The sequence below is a fragment of the Helianthus annuus genome, chromosome 10, assembly GCF_002127325.2.
Source record: "Helianthus annuus cultivar XRQ/B chromosome 10, HanXRQr2.0-SUNRISE, whole genome shotgun sequence".
Classification (NCBI taxonomy): Eukaryota; Viridiplantae; Streptophyta; class Magnoliopsida; order Asterales; family Asteraceae; genus Helianthus; species Helianthus annuus.
Genome location: NC_035442.2, coordinates 118,270,877 through 118,287,488, shown reverse-complemented (window position 1 = coordinate 118,287,488; position 16,612 = coordinate 118,270,877). Strand labels below are relative to the sequence as shown.

The 16,612-nt window shown below is 40.1% G+C and overlaps 1 protein-coding gene across 2 annotated transcripts; it reads left to right on the top strand.

Moving 5' to 3' along the window:
- The first annotated feature begins 13,269 nt into the window (after positions 1-13,269).
- LOC110885630 (peroxidase N1) lies at positions 13,270-14,708 on the top strand. Of its 2 annotated transcripts, none has more exons than XM_022133331.2 (3): positions 13,270-13,775; positions 13,878-14,040; positions 14,137-14,708. In XM_022133331.2, exons 1-3 carry the CDS (start codon positions 13,353-13,355, stop codon positions 14,553-14,555), a joined length of 1,005 nt encoding a protein of 334 aa, XP_021989023.1. In that variant the 5' UTR covers positions 13,270-13,352; the 3' UTR covers positions 14,556-14,708. The 2 variants fall into 2 exon arrangements, with proteins under 2 accessions (XP_021989023.1, XP_021989024.1); XM_022133332.2 differs by having other exon boundaries at positions 13,282-13,769.
- The last annotated feature ends 1,904 nt before the right edge of the window (positions 14,709-16,612 follow it).

Below are 16,612 nucleotides of genomic sequence, written 5' to 3'. Positions count from 1 at the left end.
TGTAGGGGCAGATGAGAAAATGAGAGTGGCTGGCTTTATGAATGCCATAACCTCCAAATACCTCACACGAGATTTCAACAAATCTCTGCCCAAAACCTTGGAAGAAGCCCTTGAAAGGGCCGAAGCTCACATTCGGGGAGAGGAAGCTGTAGACATCAAGGAACAAAGGAAAAGAGGGTCCGGCTGGCGAAGCAATAGCCCAGCTAGAAAGAGGGGAAACTTCAACTCCTATGACAGGCGCCCAAAGGGTTCAGACTCTCGAAGGTTTGAAGGTCGGAACCCTTCAAGCAGAGAAAAAGGCATAAGTTTCACTCCCCTCACAAAAACCCCTCAGGAAATCCTGGCAATAGAAGAAGTCAAACAAAACTTTAGACCTCCTAGGCCTCTCCCCAAAAGCAGAAAAAATGAGAACTCCACGCAATTCTGTGAGTTTCATGAAGAAAAGGGACATCACACCAACGACTGGTTCCAACTAAAAAAGAGAATTGAAGAGGCTGTTAAGTCAGGAGAACTCGCCCATTTGGTAAAAGGAGTTCGAGACAAGATGGCTGAAGGCAAGGGAAAGGAAGTCAATATGGTATACTCTGATGAAAAGGTTCCTCACAAGAAGCAGCGGTTGGAAGCCTGGGAGCTTTAGTGTGTTTGCTTCCCCCTACAAAGAAGGACCCACTTCCCAGTCCTCTTGTGGTGGAAGCCACCGTGGGAACACTGCAAACATGTAAAGCATACATAGATACTGGGGCAGCCACTGAAATCATGTTCGAAAAGTTCTTCAACCGTTTAAGCAATGAAGAACGTTCAAGGCTTCAACCTTCTGGAACCTCTATAAAAGGTATCGCCGATATACCCCTCAAGCCTTTGGGGCAGCTAACCCTTGATGTTCGTTTCAGTGAAGGATTAAAAGAGAGAACCCAATCATTAACCTTTGTGGTTATCAACATCCCCTCAAGTTATGACGTGATCATAGGGAGGCCCGGACAATGTGCATTTTACATGGCAGTGTCTGTTGGCCATGGCACGGTCAAATTCCCTACTGAAAGGGGGATAGCAACCCTTCAACCCTCGCAGGAAGCTTACATGATTGAGGGTGAAAGCTCAAACAGTGAAGAAGACAGGCAAGGGTTGGTCATAAACCCTAAATACCCTGAGCAACGGATAAGAGTCAACCCAAACCTTTCTCAGGAGACCCTTTCATACCTAGAAAAGCTGCTAGCACATTACAGTGATGTATTCGCTTGGTGTCCAGAAGATATGACCGGGATCCCTCGGAACATTGCCGAGCACGAATTAAGAATACCACCGGATGTCAAACCGGTGGTCCAAAAGAAAAGAAGCCTGGCACCCGAAAGAAGCCTGGCAGCTTGCCAAGAGGTTGAAAAACTTGTGTCGGCCGGCATTCTTCGAGAAGTCAAGTACCAATCATGGGTTGCAAACCCGGTTATGGTCAAGAAAACCGACAACTCTTGGAGAATGTGCATAGATTTTAAAGATCTTAACAAAGCTTGTCCCAAAGATTGTTACCCGCTACCGGAAATTGATCTCAAGGTCGATTCCCACACAGGATACTCGTTTAAATGCTTTCTTGATGCATACAAAGGCTATCACCAAATCCTCATGAAGAAGGAGGATGAAGAAAAAACAGCCTTTCACACGGACAAAGGGATCTTTTGTTATCAAAAGATGCCTTTTGGCCTCAAAAATGCAGGGGCCACCTATCAACGACTCGTCGACAAGGCCTTTGAAAACCAAATTGGCAAAAACATGGAGGCATACGTTGATGACTTGGTGATTAAAAGCAAGACGGAACACCAAATGCTTGACGATCTTCAAGAAACCTTCAAGAACCTCAGAAAGGTCAATATGAAGCTTAATCCGGAGAAATGCTCATTTGGATTCGAGGAGGGAAAATTCTTGGGTCACATTGTCGGAAAGCAAAGCATCAAGGCCAACCCTAACAAAGTAAAAGCCGTCCTCAAAGCTAAACCACCAAGAACCAAGAAGGAGGTTGAAAGCTTAGATGGGAAGCTTGCAGCCTTGAAGCGTTTTACCTCAAAACTGGCCGAAAGATCCCTGCCCTTCTACAAAACGCTCAAGAACTGCTCAGACAAGAAAGATTTCAAATGGACTGATGAAGCTGAAGAAGCTTTCAACCAAATGAAGCAACACTTAGCTTCCCTACCAGATATTGCCGCACCAGAAACTGGGGAGGTAATATCGGTGTACCTTTCAATCGCTGACGAAGCCATCAGTGCAGTCCTCACCATTGAGCGAGACAAGGCCCAGGTACCTGTTTATTTTTTCAGCAAAACTCTAAAACTAGCTGAAACCAAATATCCTCCCCTCGAAAAACTTGCCCTAGCTCTGGTCCAAACAGCTAGAAGGCTTAGGAGGTACTTCCAAGCACATCCTATACAAGTGGTCACTGACCAACCTGTCAAGAATGTGCTTGAAAAACCTGAAAACTCTGGAAGGCTAGCAAAATGGGCAGTGGAACTGGGTGAACACAACATCACCTATGTCCCACGAAAAGCCATTAAAGCTCAAGTTCTGGCCGACTTCCTGGTAGAAGTCCCAAGCCAAACAATTGACGAAGTAAACACCACAACCACTGAACCCTCCAACCCTGAAGCCTGGAAATTATTTACTTATGGGGCTTCAAGCATTGAAGGGTCAGGAGCCGGTTTAGTTCTAATCAACCCTGAAGGGTTAGAATTCACATATGCTCTCCGTTTTAATTTTCAGACCACCAATAACGAGGCTGAATACGAGGCATTGATCGCTGGTTTAAGACTGGCCAAAGAAATGAAAGTTCAGAAGCTTGAAGTGTTCACAGATTCATTGCTAGTCTCAAGCCAAGTTAACGACAGCTACATTGCTAAAGAGCCCAACATGAGAAGATACAAAGAGAAGTCCAAGGAGTTAATGAACACCTTCCAAACATGCAGCATCAAGCAAATTCCAAGGTCCCAAAACAAAAAGGCCGATGCCTTGAGTAAATTAGCATCCCTCACCTTTGCCCACCTCACTAAAAAGGTGTTGGTTGAAGTGTTGAAGACCCCATCGATTGATGAATTGGAAGTCCAAGATATAGTCACTGAGGAAGATCCAAATTGGATGACTCCCATCAAAAAATTCATTCAAAGTAATGAACTACCCAATGATCAAATTGAGGCCGAAAGGGTTAAAATCAAAGCAAGACAATATGTGTTGCAAGGAGAAACCCTCTACAAGAAAGGTTACCTTGCCCCCTTGCTAAGATGTGTTGGTCCCGAACAAAGCAAGTATATGATCAAGGAAATACACGAAGGAGTATGCGGAGCTGATTTTGGAGCTAGGTCGGTGGTTGCAAAGCTCATGAACCTTGGATATTTCTGGCCGTCGATGCATCGTGACACCATTGAGTAATTGAAGAAATGTGATGCCTGTCAAATTCATGCCCCAATCCCAAGAAGTCCCAAACATGATCTTGTTCCAATAACCTCGGCATGGCCATTCCATAAGTGGGGAATGGACATTGTTGGGCCATTCCCTCCGAGCAAAGGGGGAGTAAAATTCTTGTTAGTAGCAATTGACTATTTTAGTAAGTGGCCAGAGGTTAAACCCCTTGCCAAGATCACAGGAAAACAAGTCATAGACTTCGTTTGGGAAAACATCATCTGCCGCTATGGGTTGCCGGGAGTAATTGTCACCGACAATGGAAAGCAATTTGCTGAGAAACCTTTCAGCCTTTGGTGCAAGGAATACAGGATCAACCAGATCTTTAGCTCAGTGGCTTACCCACAATCAAATGGCCAGGTTGAAAGGGCCAACCGAAGCATAGTGGAAGGCATCAAGACGAGATTAGGAAGATATGAAAGCAATTGGCTTGAAGAATTGCCTAGTGTTCTATGGGCAATTAGAACAACCGAAAAAACAAGTCACAAGAAAACACCTTATAGCTTGGTATTTGGATCCGAGGCCGTAATCCTGCTGAAATAGGAGTTGTAACCCAACGAGTTGTCAACATGGATCCCGAAACAAATCAACAAGAGACCATGTTGAATTTACAACTCCTAGAGGAAGCCCGAGATCAAGCGGCAATACAAGAAGCCAAGTACAAACAGAAGATGGAAGCCTACTACAACAAAAAGGTTAAGAATGAACGATTCAAACCAGGAGATCTAGTCCTCAGAAACAACGAAGCTAGCAAAAAGGAAAATCAAGGGAAGCTGGGCCCAAAATGGGAAGGTCCATATACTATCCTCGAAGCACACAAGGGCGGATCCTACAAGCTAGCAGACTCAGAAGGCAAAAGGCTTCCAAGACATTGGAACGGAAAAACCCTGAGAAAATTCTATGTTTAGACAGAAAAGTTTGGTTTGTATCAAAATGAAAACCTTTTGTAAAAAGCAGGTACTGCTTGAATGAATGAAGTTGATTTATCAAACTTGTCTTTCTATCCTAATATCAGGTTGAGAACCTAGCAAAAAACTCCATGGCAAGGGCCATGTAAGGGGATGAGCTCCCAGGCCATATCGCTCAATAGGTTCAGGGGTTGAATGAACCTATATAAGGGGTGAGTTCCTAAATCAATACAACTCCATGAGACTTATTAAGCAAAAACAATAATGTCTCATAAACAGGTTTGAACAACCTACACCAATCGTTCCTTAAGCCTTAGAAATATAACCAACAAATAGGCTTACAAAATCGAATAAGTTACAAAGAAATGATAACGAGGATAGATACTACGTCTTCTTGTTCATAAACACTAAGGCTAAGTGTCTGCAGCACTGAACCCTTTAAAGTGTAAAAAACATAAAGACAAAGTAAACTCAACAAAGACAAGGCTAAAAAAGAATGACAATTGCCAAAGGAAAAATAAGCAGACCCATCAATAAAATATACAAACCAAACCAGAAACTATCAAGGCTTTAAACCAACAGGGTAATAAGCTTGAAACGTTGAAGGCTTCAACCCAAAACAACTAGCCAAAAGGCTTGAAGGGTTAACAGCCTACTAAACAAGCTAAGCAAAGCAAGCATAAAAACATAACACAAGTAACATAATAACCATCATACCATAACAAAGAAGGTCATAAAAAACCTTCGGACAAGAGTTAAAGCAAGTTCTAGTAACTTGCAAGAGAAACTATTGTTCAAATGGCCATATAGGCCCAACAAACCACCAACAGGAACCTTAAGGGTTCCTGGAAACCTAATATTGTTTAAAATATTACAGACCATAAAGTGTTTTGCTAAGAAAGCTACGAATAAACATCAGACGGCAGAAGGCTTGGAACCTTCAGCTTTGGACCTCTTGGCTTTCCTAGACTTCTTGGCCTTAGCACCATCATCACCACCAACCGCGGAGGCCTCTAAACCAGCATCCTTTGAAACATCAGGCTGACTCGAGAGGGTATCATCACTATCTCCGGAATAAGATCTCTTCTTTGAAAGGGAGCCCAAAACCTCAGCACACAACTCTTCATTCAGCCCCTCAGGTTTCAAATCCTGTAAAACAGATAAAGGCTTACCAAAGCAAGAGGAAACCTCATAAACATAAGGATAGGTTAGCCTCTCCATTTGCTCAACGGAGCCTTTAAAAACATCAGAGGCCTCGGGACGAAACAAAGGTGACTTCTCCAAAGGATGTCCGGATTCGTGAAGCTTGTAACCAGCAATAAGGCCTTGGTGTTTCCCCAGGTTAAGAAGCTTAGTATAAACATCACCAAGGGCAGAATTGAACTCCTTGGAATGTAAAAGATAAGTAACAACCTGCTGGAAACCATGCTCAATTAACCACTGATTGTCAGCAGTAGCACGACCAACTGAAGCTTTCAACCCTTCTTTCTCCTCACGAAAAGCCTGTTGCTGAACAGCCAAAGCCTCCCGATCAGCTTTTAACTTTAACAAGTTAGCTTCAAAACTGTTCTTCAAATCACCCATCTCAATCCCATGCATCTTCTTCAAATCACTAACCTCCTTCCGCCATGCTGCTTCCTTCTCGGCAAAACCAGCTATCTCCTTTTTCATCGATGCTATGGAGGATTTCGTCTTATCCTTCTTCTTGGAGAAGTCCTCATATTCTTGCATCCTTTGACGAAAACGAGTAATACCTTGAGGAAGCATAGCAGCAAGGTTGTAAGTGCTCAAAACCATCCGAGACAAGATCAAGTCATCATCCATCCCAGCAATGGTCTTGTGCACAGAAGGAGGAGCGAGATGACTAAGAGCATCCTCACAAACAGCAGCATCTTTGAAGGTGTCGTCATTTTTCACTAACCAAGCAGGCACATAAGTCCCTTCAGGATCCAACCTTTCAACGTCCCTGCTTGAAGACTCCTGAACAGGGGTAGAAACAACCTTCTTGCTTGGAACCTTTTTACCACGAACAACCAACCCCTTGCCCTTCTCAGCATCCGCTTCACCGCCTTGATCTTCCGAAACTTCAATATCATCACTCAAATCCACTGGTTCAGTAGAAGTGGATTGAGGACCAGCTTTCAACAAACGACGAGAAGATCGGTGGGTTGAAGATTTGGGAGCGTTGGACTTAGAAAAACCCTTGACATTGGCAGCACTAGCATAACCCGTGCCCTCAAACCTTTGCTCAGCAGTCCTAACCACAACATTCTCACCCAGAACAGACGGAGCATCTTCAAACACAACATCAGAGGTGTCATCACTTTTGATGAAATCCAAAGCAGACATGACTGCAAAAAACAAAACAAGAGCAAATAAGCCATAAGTAAAAAGAAATGAGTAAAAGGCAAGAAGGAAAAATGCATACCCATGCCATTTCTCATTAGTACCGGATCCCGATCGGCTTTTCCCCAAATGTTCCTAACCCCTAAAAGCACTAACAAATGTTCTGGGAAGGGACGAACCCTCGAAGGGCATCCCCGAATGGCTGTAAGAAAGGCATCGTTCAACTCAGATTCATAGGGCTCCGGATCATTAAGAACAGCATCCGGATGCCTCCACACCATCTTGAAGGGAACAATAGACTCGGAAACCCAGAAAAAACGATCCTTCCAGGACCCAAGTGTTGTAACCATAGACGAAATAAGGCAAATGTCATCCTTTGATGTCTCAAAGGTGAACCAGTCACCATTCTTAGCCAGACGAAAAAACCGCCGGAAAAGCAACAAAGATGGATCATACCCAAGAGCACGACACAAAACCTCAAAATGTAAAACCCTAGCCATCCCCTTCGGATGAACTTGCCCAAAAGAAACCCGATAATACTCCAGCAAGTTTAAAACGAAAAATGAAAAGGGATAACGAAGATTCGACCATTGAAAATGACGACAGTAAAGAGCAATCGAACCAGGGTTCGGTTTATCAACAGAAACATCGCAAGAAGGGGCAGTTGGGTTAAATTTTTTTATCAATGCCATATTCCATACAAAATAAATCTAACTCCTCTTGTGTTATCCGAGAAAATGATTTCGCTAAGTCCTTAAGAGCACCCATTTTTGAAGAAACAGAAAACGAAGAGTGAAAGATGCAAAGAAAACTAACCTTAGAGAAGGAAGGTAAATGGCAGAAACTCAGAGAAGTTATGAATAAAATGGAAAGGATTCGCAATTATAAAATAAATATGACCTACAATAGGGGTAATAAAGGCAAAAAATAACTTCTGCAAAACCGCCGCCCTATCTACTGCCATACATCAATCAAATCAACTGTCAATCATTTAAAATTCAAATTCAAATATTAACTGCCTTCAGCCTTTCAACCCGTCAAGCAACGAACCCTTGAAACCTTCAGGCAATAAAACACATGCATAAAAGTCAGAAGTCTTTGAGCATACTACCCAAAAACCTCTGACTTGGGGGGCTGATGACGGGGGTAGCCCAAGATTAAATAAAGTGACTAGATATGCAAATGCTTAAATGGTTAAATGGTTCACCGGTTGAAAAGCTGTAAGATGGGAAAAGCGAGGAGTGAACAGTAATCAATCACATCCAGAGCTTGCTTCACCAACCCACGCCCGCAAAAGCAAAGCAGGTCTGCACAATACACGTTATTACCCAGGGGTCAAAAGCCTTCAACCCCAAAAGGGGAAACCCTCCACTGCAAGCAGGATTACTAGTCTTGTACATGCTACTTTGGGAGATGTCTTCCCTTATAAAAAGACATCTCATTTACTCCAAAAAAGATCCTCTGATCAGTCGAGATTCTCTCATCTCTGGTCATTCGTGGAGTACTTGCTCACGTCCAAGTCACTCCTCATTCCACCACACACATTCTGTTTGCTCTCACTTCTGGATTCGAGTACGTCTCGGAGAAAGAACTTTCAGCAAACAACAATTACAAACTAGTAAACCTCCTTCCACATCTTGCAAACGTGGGGGGACCCCGCGACCTGCGTTAGGCAAGGTTGAACCCTTCAACCTTTTTGCCTAATCAACTCAGCTACCATCTTTGGTCTCGTGTTTGTTTCATCAACAGAGTTCTTAGAGCTGGAAGGTGCACTTGTATTATGATTAGGATTAGGCCTTTGGACTTTTGAAGCATCCTTCCTCTGATAATTATTCTTCCTTTTCTTAGAATTGGAGGTAGTGAAGTTTGCAACATCAGTATGGCGATCCATCCTCATACGCTCTTCCTCCTGTACGCACATAGCGACCAGTTCACTCATTGTCCATTTGTCCTTCTGAGTGTTGTAATTGATCTTGAATGCTTTAAAGGACGAAGGAAGCGAAGTAATGATGAAATGAACAAGGAAACCATCACTGATTTCCATTTCCAGCCCCTTTAGCTTATTGGCCATGTCATTCATCATCATGATGTACTCGCGAATGCCGCTCCTCCCATCATACTTAGTTGTCACCAGCTTGAGAATAAGGGTACTAGCGTGTGCTTTAGACGTCCCCTTGAACTGCGCCTCCACAGAAGCCAAGTAGGTTTTAGCATCTTCAGAATCAGGAATAGCTCCCCTGATAGCATTGCTTATGGACTGCTTCATAAACATGAGACACATGCGGTTACACCTAGTCCACTTTTCATGAAGTATTTGTTCAGCAGCAGTACTCTGAGTGGTATGGTCCGCTGGCTTATTCTCCCTAAGAGCGTAATCAAAATCTAGCAGCCCAAGCGTGAGCATGAGAGCATCCTTCCATGCAGCAAAGTTATCACCAGTCAAAGATGGAATTCCCTGATTGGGCGCTGATAGTGGAAATAAGATGAGCAAGTTATGATACTAAGGAAGAAGTCCTAATGTGATCTAAGGGCAAGTTAAACTAAGGTAGGCATAAATAATGACCATTTTACATTATGAAGCTGTGATAATGTCTATTACTAACATCAAAATAATAGACTCAGTTAAAAAATTCTACTTAAACGAAGACAAAACAGCTTTGGCCAGAAGTGTAATCATTTAAGCATATGTGCAAAGTGGTTGTAACAAATCAGCTTTGGCCAGAAATTGAAACAATCACTTTAGTTATGCACTTGCTAAGTATGCCATCTATGAAAGAATTAAATCAGCTTTGGCCAGATATTAAAACATTCATGCTTATAATGCACACTTAACATAGCTTTCATAATACTTGAATGATAAGTAGATGTATCAAGTCAGCTTTGGCCAGAAATGATACAGCAGAGGCTCATTCAAGTTAAGCTATTTTGGTTTTGCAAAACATTATCTGATTCTGATTAATTAACTAAGTAATTACAAAACCAATTATTTAACAGCGTGCCCCCGCACGGGGTTCGGGGCGGAGCCCCGAGCGAAATTTTAGTTCATATTAACTGTTTAATGAAGTAATGGGATTTCGGACAAGTCTTGACATTTTATGAACACTCATGATTTCGGATGCATTTCGGATGTATTTCGGACGAATGATTCCGGATGAAATATGCCTTGAAATCATCCGAAATGGTTAATGCTTAGTCCGAAATAGTTAGTCCGAAATGATCCGTAATGATCAGACAGATGTTGATCCGTAATGGACGCTTAGTCCGAAATGGTTAGTCCGAAATGATCAGTTGTTGATCCGTAATGGGTTAACAATGTTCATCCGGAATGATCAGATAGTTCCTGATCCGTAATGGATGAACAATGTTCATCCGGAATGATCATCCGTAATGATCATCCGAAATGTGTTCCTCAAGCTGTCATATGCTTAATTTAGGCAGTTAATAATGATAAGATTTAAATCCGAAATCTTAGGGATTATGGGATTGAGTTTCTGTTTAAATATTGATTATACTTATCTGTTTATTTCGAAAATTATATCCATTAATAGAAAAACATATTTTCGAAAATTTAATTAGATAAAATGGATCAAACGGGAACAAAACACCCAATAATCCGAATTCATTCCAAAACTAAAGGAATTTTTTTTTTTCGAATTTTAATCAAGAACTCATAATGAACCCTAAATCAGAAAATTCAAACATTCATCCGAAATCAAGACTGATGATTTCGGATCAGTTATAATGGATGAATGTCTGATCCGTAATGGATCCGAGATGATCCGGAATGACATATATTTCATCCAGAATGGCATCTCGGATGCAGTTATATGAAAACTTCATCCGTGATCCATCCGGAATGATCCAGAATGATATTTCGGATGGCAGAAAAACGGATTCTGTTACGGTTTTCAAGTCTGTTTTCCAGATTTAATCCAGATTTTCGGATGCAAAACAGAACCGACTAATCAACATATGCTCTGATACCACATGCTGGTTCAGTTCTGTTTATACATGAATGAAAACATTAAAACATACCTGTTATAGCAGACAGTGCGTTGGAGAATCCAATAATGGAGTTCGACATGCTTGTCATCGTTATCTGGTTCCTCCTTAGGGTGCTGACTAATGATGGGGACTTAGAAAACCGAAAAGGGTATCGGTTAGGAGAGGAGGTCGAATTATGATGTTATGGCTAATGGGGTGTGTGTAATTGTGTAACTGAGTAACCCCTTAACCTCCACATAATTCTCCTTATATAAGCACGCAGGAGGAAACCTAATTAGTTAATAAGGGTAATATGGTCCATCAACAATTACCAACTAATTATTTAATAGGTTCTAATATATTTTGATCTCTATAATGTAAATGATTATGATGGCTATAGATTAAATATCAATACGTAATATATTTAATCTTACAGGATGTTGCTAGAGATGAGAATGGTCTAAGCATTGTTGGATATATTGTGCATGGGTTTTCAGATTTGTGAGATGGAAGGTTGATTAGTGTTGATGTATTTTTAGCTCAGATTCATCATATTAGAACTTACACTCTATTTTCATGGTCATTAATTCACGGCCAAGTCATATTCATAAGGTGAAATCACATGGGGACATATTCTTTTTTACTAGGATTGTTCATGTGAGCCATTAGATGCGACACGTAGAGGTGTTTTCCATGAAAGGAAGGTTATTTGGTGCATTTTTTTTTTATCAAATTGATGACGCAAAATAGGGATTCCTGAAAAACTTTATAAGTTTTAAATCAAATTGGTAAAGTGTGTAGTTAAACATGACATTCCAACTTTGATTATACCAAACCCTATTTGATTATGCTTTAGTTATTTCTCGGTTGTCCCACATTGGAGACCTTTTCTTCGTTTTTAAGTTGTCTGAATATCGAACAAGTCGGAGACCAAACAGATGTCTACCATATCAAGTAATTAATTTCTACAAGTTGAATTATGAACATTCATAAAATATTTACGTCACCTTAGATTTGGTGAGATAATTATATACTTGTTTTGACACTTTCAATCTGGATATAAGTATATACCTCGTGTTTATTTTACATCGATTGGAAAATACGTTTTGACACTTTCAAATTAGCTAGTAAATACGCGGTGTTATACTTGCTTTGACACTTTCAATCTAGCCACTAAACCACACCGTGCATCTTAAATACGTCGTGTTCTAGAAGTCGAGATAAAAACGAAACAGGTAACAATGTTATATGGTTGATATTAGTTCGTCACGCTTTCATACTCGTTATAGTTTATAAAAAAACACTTTATTTTGAATACAATTCTTTTCCAACAAAATTTATATGGTAATATCTAGAATTAACGAACAAGAGTTATTACAGAAAAAATAAACTTAGTAAATATTAAATGAGTTAAACACTTATATGGATATAAGAAAAGGAATTGAAATTAAAAAAAAAAAAATCTTTAACCTCATCCACTTTTTTATTTTGTATAGGATTATAACAATGAGTTGGTTAAATAAATGATTTCTTTTTACAAAATTAATATTTAACTGTTCTCATAAGGCCTTGAGGTATACTTTAACTATTTTTAACACCACCTAGGTGCCACATCACTTACTTTTCTTCATTTTACTTTACTTCACATTAAGGAAATGGTTTAATCCTCTTAACTTTATTCTTTTAATGGTTTGAGTATAAAAACTTTTAATGGTTTGGGTGTAAAAAAGGAAAACAAATTAAGACAATCTCTTAACATCATGTTAACATGTTAACATATAATCTCTTTAACACCCCTTAACACACGAAGGGAGTGGTTTGCAATGCTGTTTAACATGTCATGTCATCGTTAACACCCTAGATGTCAAGGTACACCCCATAGCCTAAAACCTGGTCTTTCATTAGGGCTATGATTAATGTCTTTTTGAAGTTTTTTTAGTAAATAGTTAAAATGATATTTTAACTTACACTTTGCAGCAACAATTTAGGGAAAATAAAGTTACCGCCCTGATTTTTACAGATCAATAATGTAGATATAATTGCTAACACAACCAATTCAAAATCATATATGAAATGTTTATAATTTTATACGTTAAAGAGAACGTTGTATTAAATTTCATGCGTTGTATATTAAGTATAGGAAAAAAAAAACTAGAAAAAGGCAGAATATGTAAAAGTCAAAATTCAAACAAATGAAGATTTTAAACTCATCAGCGTGAGTTCCATCACAGGGCTTGTACCCTAACATGAAAATTTATGTACTCACATGAATCTTTTAATCTTTTCTTGGCAAATTTCTTTTATTCTTTTATCGGACTTTAACCCAGACCTTCCCCTAAAGTGTTTAAAAGCTTTGGCTTTGTTAATATACCACCACCCAATTGGTATGAATATTTTATTCTTATTTGAATGAGTTACATTATCCTTTTATATCCATTGGTGAGATACCACTTGTTTGGAGAAGTCAGAAGGTTTCATTTTCACTACTTACTTGCCCTCCATATTAAACTAGTTGACTTTTGAATACATATATGGTTGACATTTGTCATTCCCCCAACGGCTATATATACCTCCCCTCTCGGCAATGTATACCATCATCTCACACCCTAAAAATAACAACACTTCACATACAACAACTCTTCGAAACATAAATATATTCATTATAAATCTTTGGTGCTAATGGAGGTTTCTTCCCTTAGCAAAACACTTATCTTGTTGGGTCTCCTGTTAGCCACACACACAAACTTGGCACTAGTCCAAGGCTATCAGGGTGGCGGTGGAGGCACTCGAGTTGGCTTCTACAAGTCCACCTGCCCTGGGGTGGAGTCCATAGTCCAATCTGCGGTTGAGTCTGCGGTACAAGCGAACCCAACAATCGCACCTGGTTTACTAAGGATGTTCTTCCATGATTGCTTTATCAATGGTTGTGATGCATCTATACTAATTAACGGACCCTCAACTGAGAAGTCAGCAGGCCCAAACGCTTTCTTGAGAGGCTTTGAAGTTATTGATGCTGCAAAGTCCAAGCTTGAAAAGGCCTGCCCAGGAGTGGTCTCTTGCTCGGATATTCTTGCCCTTGCTGCCCGTGATTCTGTGGTCCTAGTAATCACATGCTTTCTTACATTTGTTCTAGTTTAAGAAAATATAGTTAACTGCTTATTTTTGGTGTTTTATCGTTAATTTTCACTGGATGACATATTGCAGACCGGTGGGCATAGTTGGAAGGTGCCATTAGGACGTAGAGACGGATTGGTTTCTCGAGGTTCTGATACGGCAAACTTGCCCGCTTTTAACGACTCTATAAGTGTCCAAATCAAAAAGTTTGCGGATAAAGGTCTTGACATTCAAGATCTTGTTACTCTTGTTGGTAAGTAGAGCAAAATAATATTGCTACATGTAATTCAAGGATGATGTTTCAACATCAATAATCATAAGTTAAACTGTGTAACTCTTTGTATATCAGGTGGACACACAATTGGAACAGCAGCTTGTGCAGTATTCAGCTATAGATTATACAACTTCAACAATACCAATAGGCCCGACCCTGATATTAACCCATCATTCCTACCACAGCTACGAGCACTTTGCCCTAATGGTGGTAATGCGTTGAGGCGTGTGGCGCTTGATACAGGTAGTGTTAATAGCTTTGGCGGGTCCTTTTACGCTAACTTAAAGTATGGACGCGGAGTTATTGAATCAGATGCTAAGTTATGGAGTGATCCAACAACACAAAGGTTTGTACAACGGTTCCTGGGATACAGGGGGCGACATGGATTGATATTCGATGTTGAGTTTGGAAGAGCCATGGTGAAGATGGGTAATGTTGAGGTGAAGAATGGAAAACGAGGTGAAATTCGTAGAGTTTGTACGGCAATCAATTGATAAGGATATTGGTTGAACATGATTCATACGTGGTCTGAATTTATGGTTTGAAATTTTATAGTTTTCTTCAATATAGAATAATATCATAGATTGTATGATTGAATCAAAGGTTTCTTTGTTATATATGAAATTAAACGATCGTAACATAGTTGAGCTCCGTCTTCAAGTCATATGCTTTGAAGATTGTATCATTCCTAGCTTTCCAAACCACCCACCATTATTTAAATATGACGTCTTCTACCACTTCTTGTTAATCTTCTAAAGACGAGAAGAATCAATCCAACTACACACCTCTTTAGGTTGTATATATAGCTATAGGGCTGGTGAGATCCAACAAGCCAAAAATTTCCTCCATGCATGGCCAGATAACTATAACTTTTATTCGTGACAAACATCGATTTTTCTGCATTCCCCAACACGATGTGATTGTAAGATCGGTATGTTATTTATGTTATTGGTTCATTACAAAAGATATTTAAACAAATGTTACATTACGCATAACAAATATCAGTTGATATACTGATAAGAACAATTTAGGAAAAGTTTTTTTTGAAATTGCTAAGTAAAAAAAAAACTAGATAGTCGGGTCTTACGTGTAACATCCGCCAAAAACGGATCCTAAAAATCTGACCCACTCATAAACCGGATCCGAACCATTACAAAATGTTGGTGCACTTGTGTCTGTACTTTGTCTGTGTTCGGTCACGATGTAAAACGATGTTCCTGTTAGTCTTGTGAGTTTGACCAAGTCAACCATCCTCTAGTTTGACTTGGCCAAACAGTTGTTAAATGGTTGTAATGTGTCCTGTGTCGAAGGTTGGGCCATCGAAGGATTGTTTCTATCCTTCGATGAGCTCGAAAGATATACCACGAAGAATACAGATGGACTTCGAAGGATATGCCATCCTTCGAAGTATATGTGGATCCTTCGATGGCTTTGTAATCGACAGATGATCTTTCGGTCATTCTGCATGATCCTTCGACCAGACCTGCTGTGCTGGGTATATATATACCCATGCAGTGTGTTCAAGACAGACAGATGCACACAGACACATTCGAGAGATAGAGAGCATTCTGCTGTGAACACACACACACACTTAGAGAGTTTGCAAAACTGATTTGTAAACATTGTGCTTGTAACCGGAACCTTTCATTCGCATTAATACAAGTGGTGTTAATCGGTGAACTTTGTGTGTCTTGTGTTTGTGCTTGTTTCATCCCGGTTTGCTCACTAGCTTGGATTCCGCACTTGCTAGTGTGTTAGTATAACAAGGTTAAGGTTGAATCTCATCCTCCGAGAGGGACCTACAAGTGGTATCAGAGCCGTGGCTCTTTACCTTGTTTAAAACCGGGTTTGTTCAAGTTCTTGGTGTGTTTGGACACTTGGTTTAGCACCCGTTTTTGGTGGTTTTCTTGCATTTTTAAACATAAAAACGTGTTCTAAACTAACCGGGAGTGTTCAAGAGCGGGTTGGGTAACTTAAAACTTGTTTTTCGGAACTTGGTGATTTCCGGCCAAATTCCGGTGACCGGTTTCTGGATAAGGTTGTCCATTTTGGGTAATATTTTATTTGAAAAATCAAAGTTGGTAGAAAGGTACAGCCTGTCCATACCGTTTTGCCGAAAGTTGACTTCACCAACCCATCACCTTTTCACCAACCTGTCACATCAGTGTCAGTTGTGTCAGTTGCGTTCGGAAGATATCCACCATCTTTCGATCAAAGACAGTTCGATAGATAAGCATCTTTCGAACAGTCTTTCGAAGTCTGAGGATTATCCTTCGATCAAGGGAATCTATTCGAAGGATAGTTATTCGAAAGATAAGGACCTATATTCGAAAGATAAGGATCTTTCAAATTGTGAATCGTTCGAATTTGTGAATCTTTCGAAAACATTGTTCGAGATTCAACAGTGATCTTTCGAACACTGTTGATCTTTCGAACAAGTGTTGATCCTTCGATTGTGTGTCTGTTTTAGTTCAACAAGTTTCTGTCTTTCGAGCTTGGATCTTTCGGCTAGTCACTTATAATCCTTTAGTTGTTTTGAGTGTTATTTTCA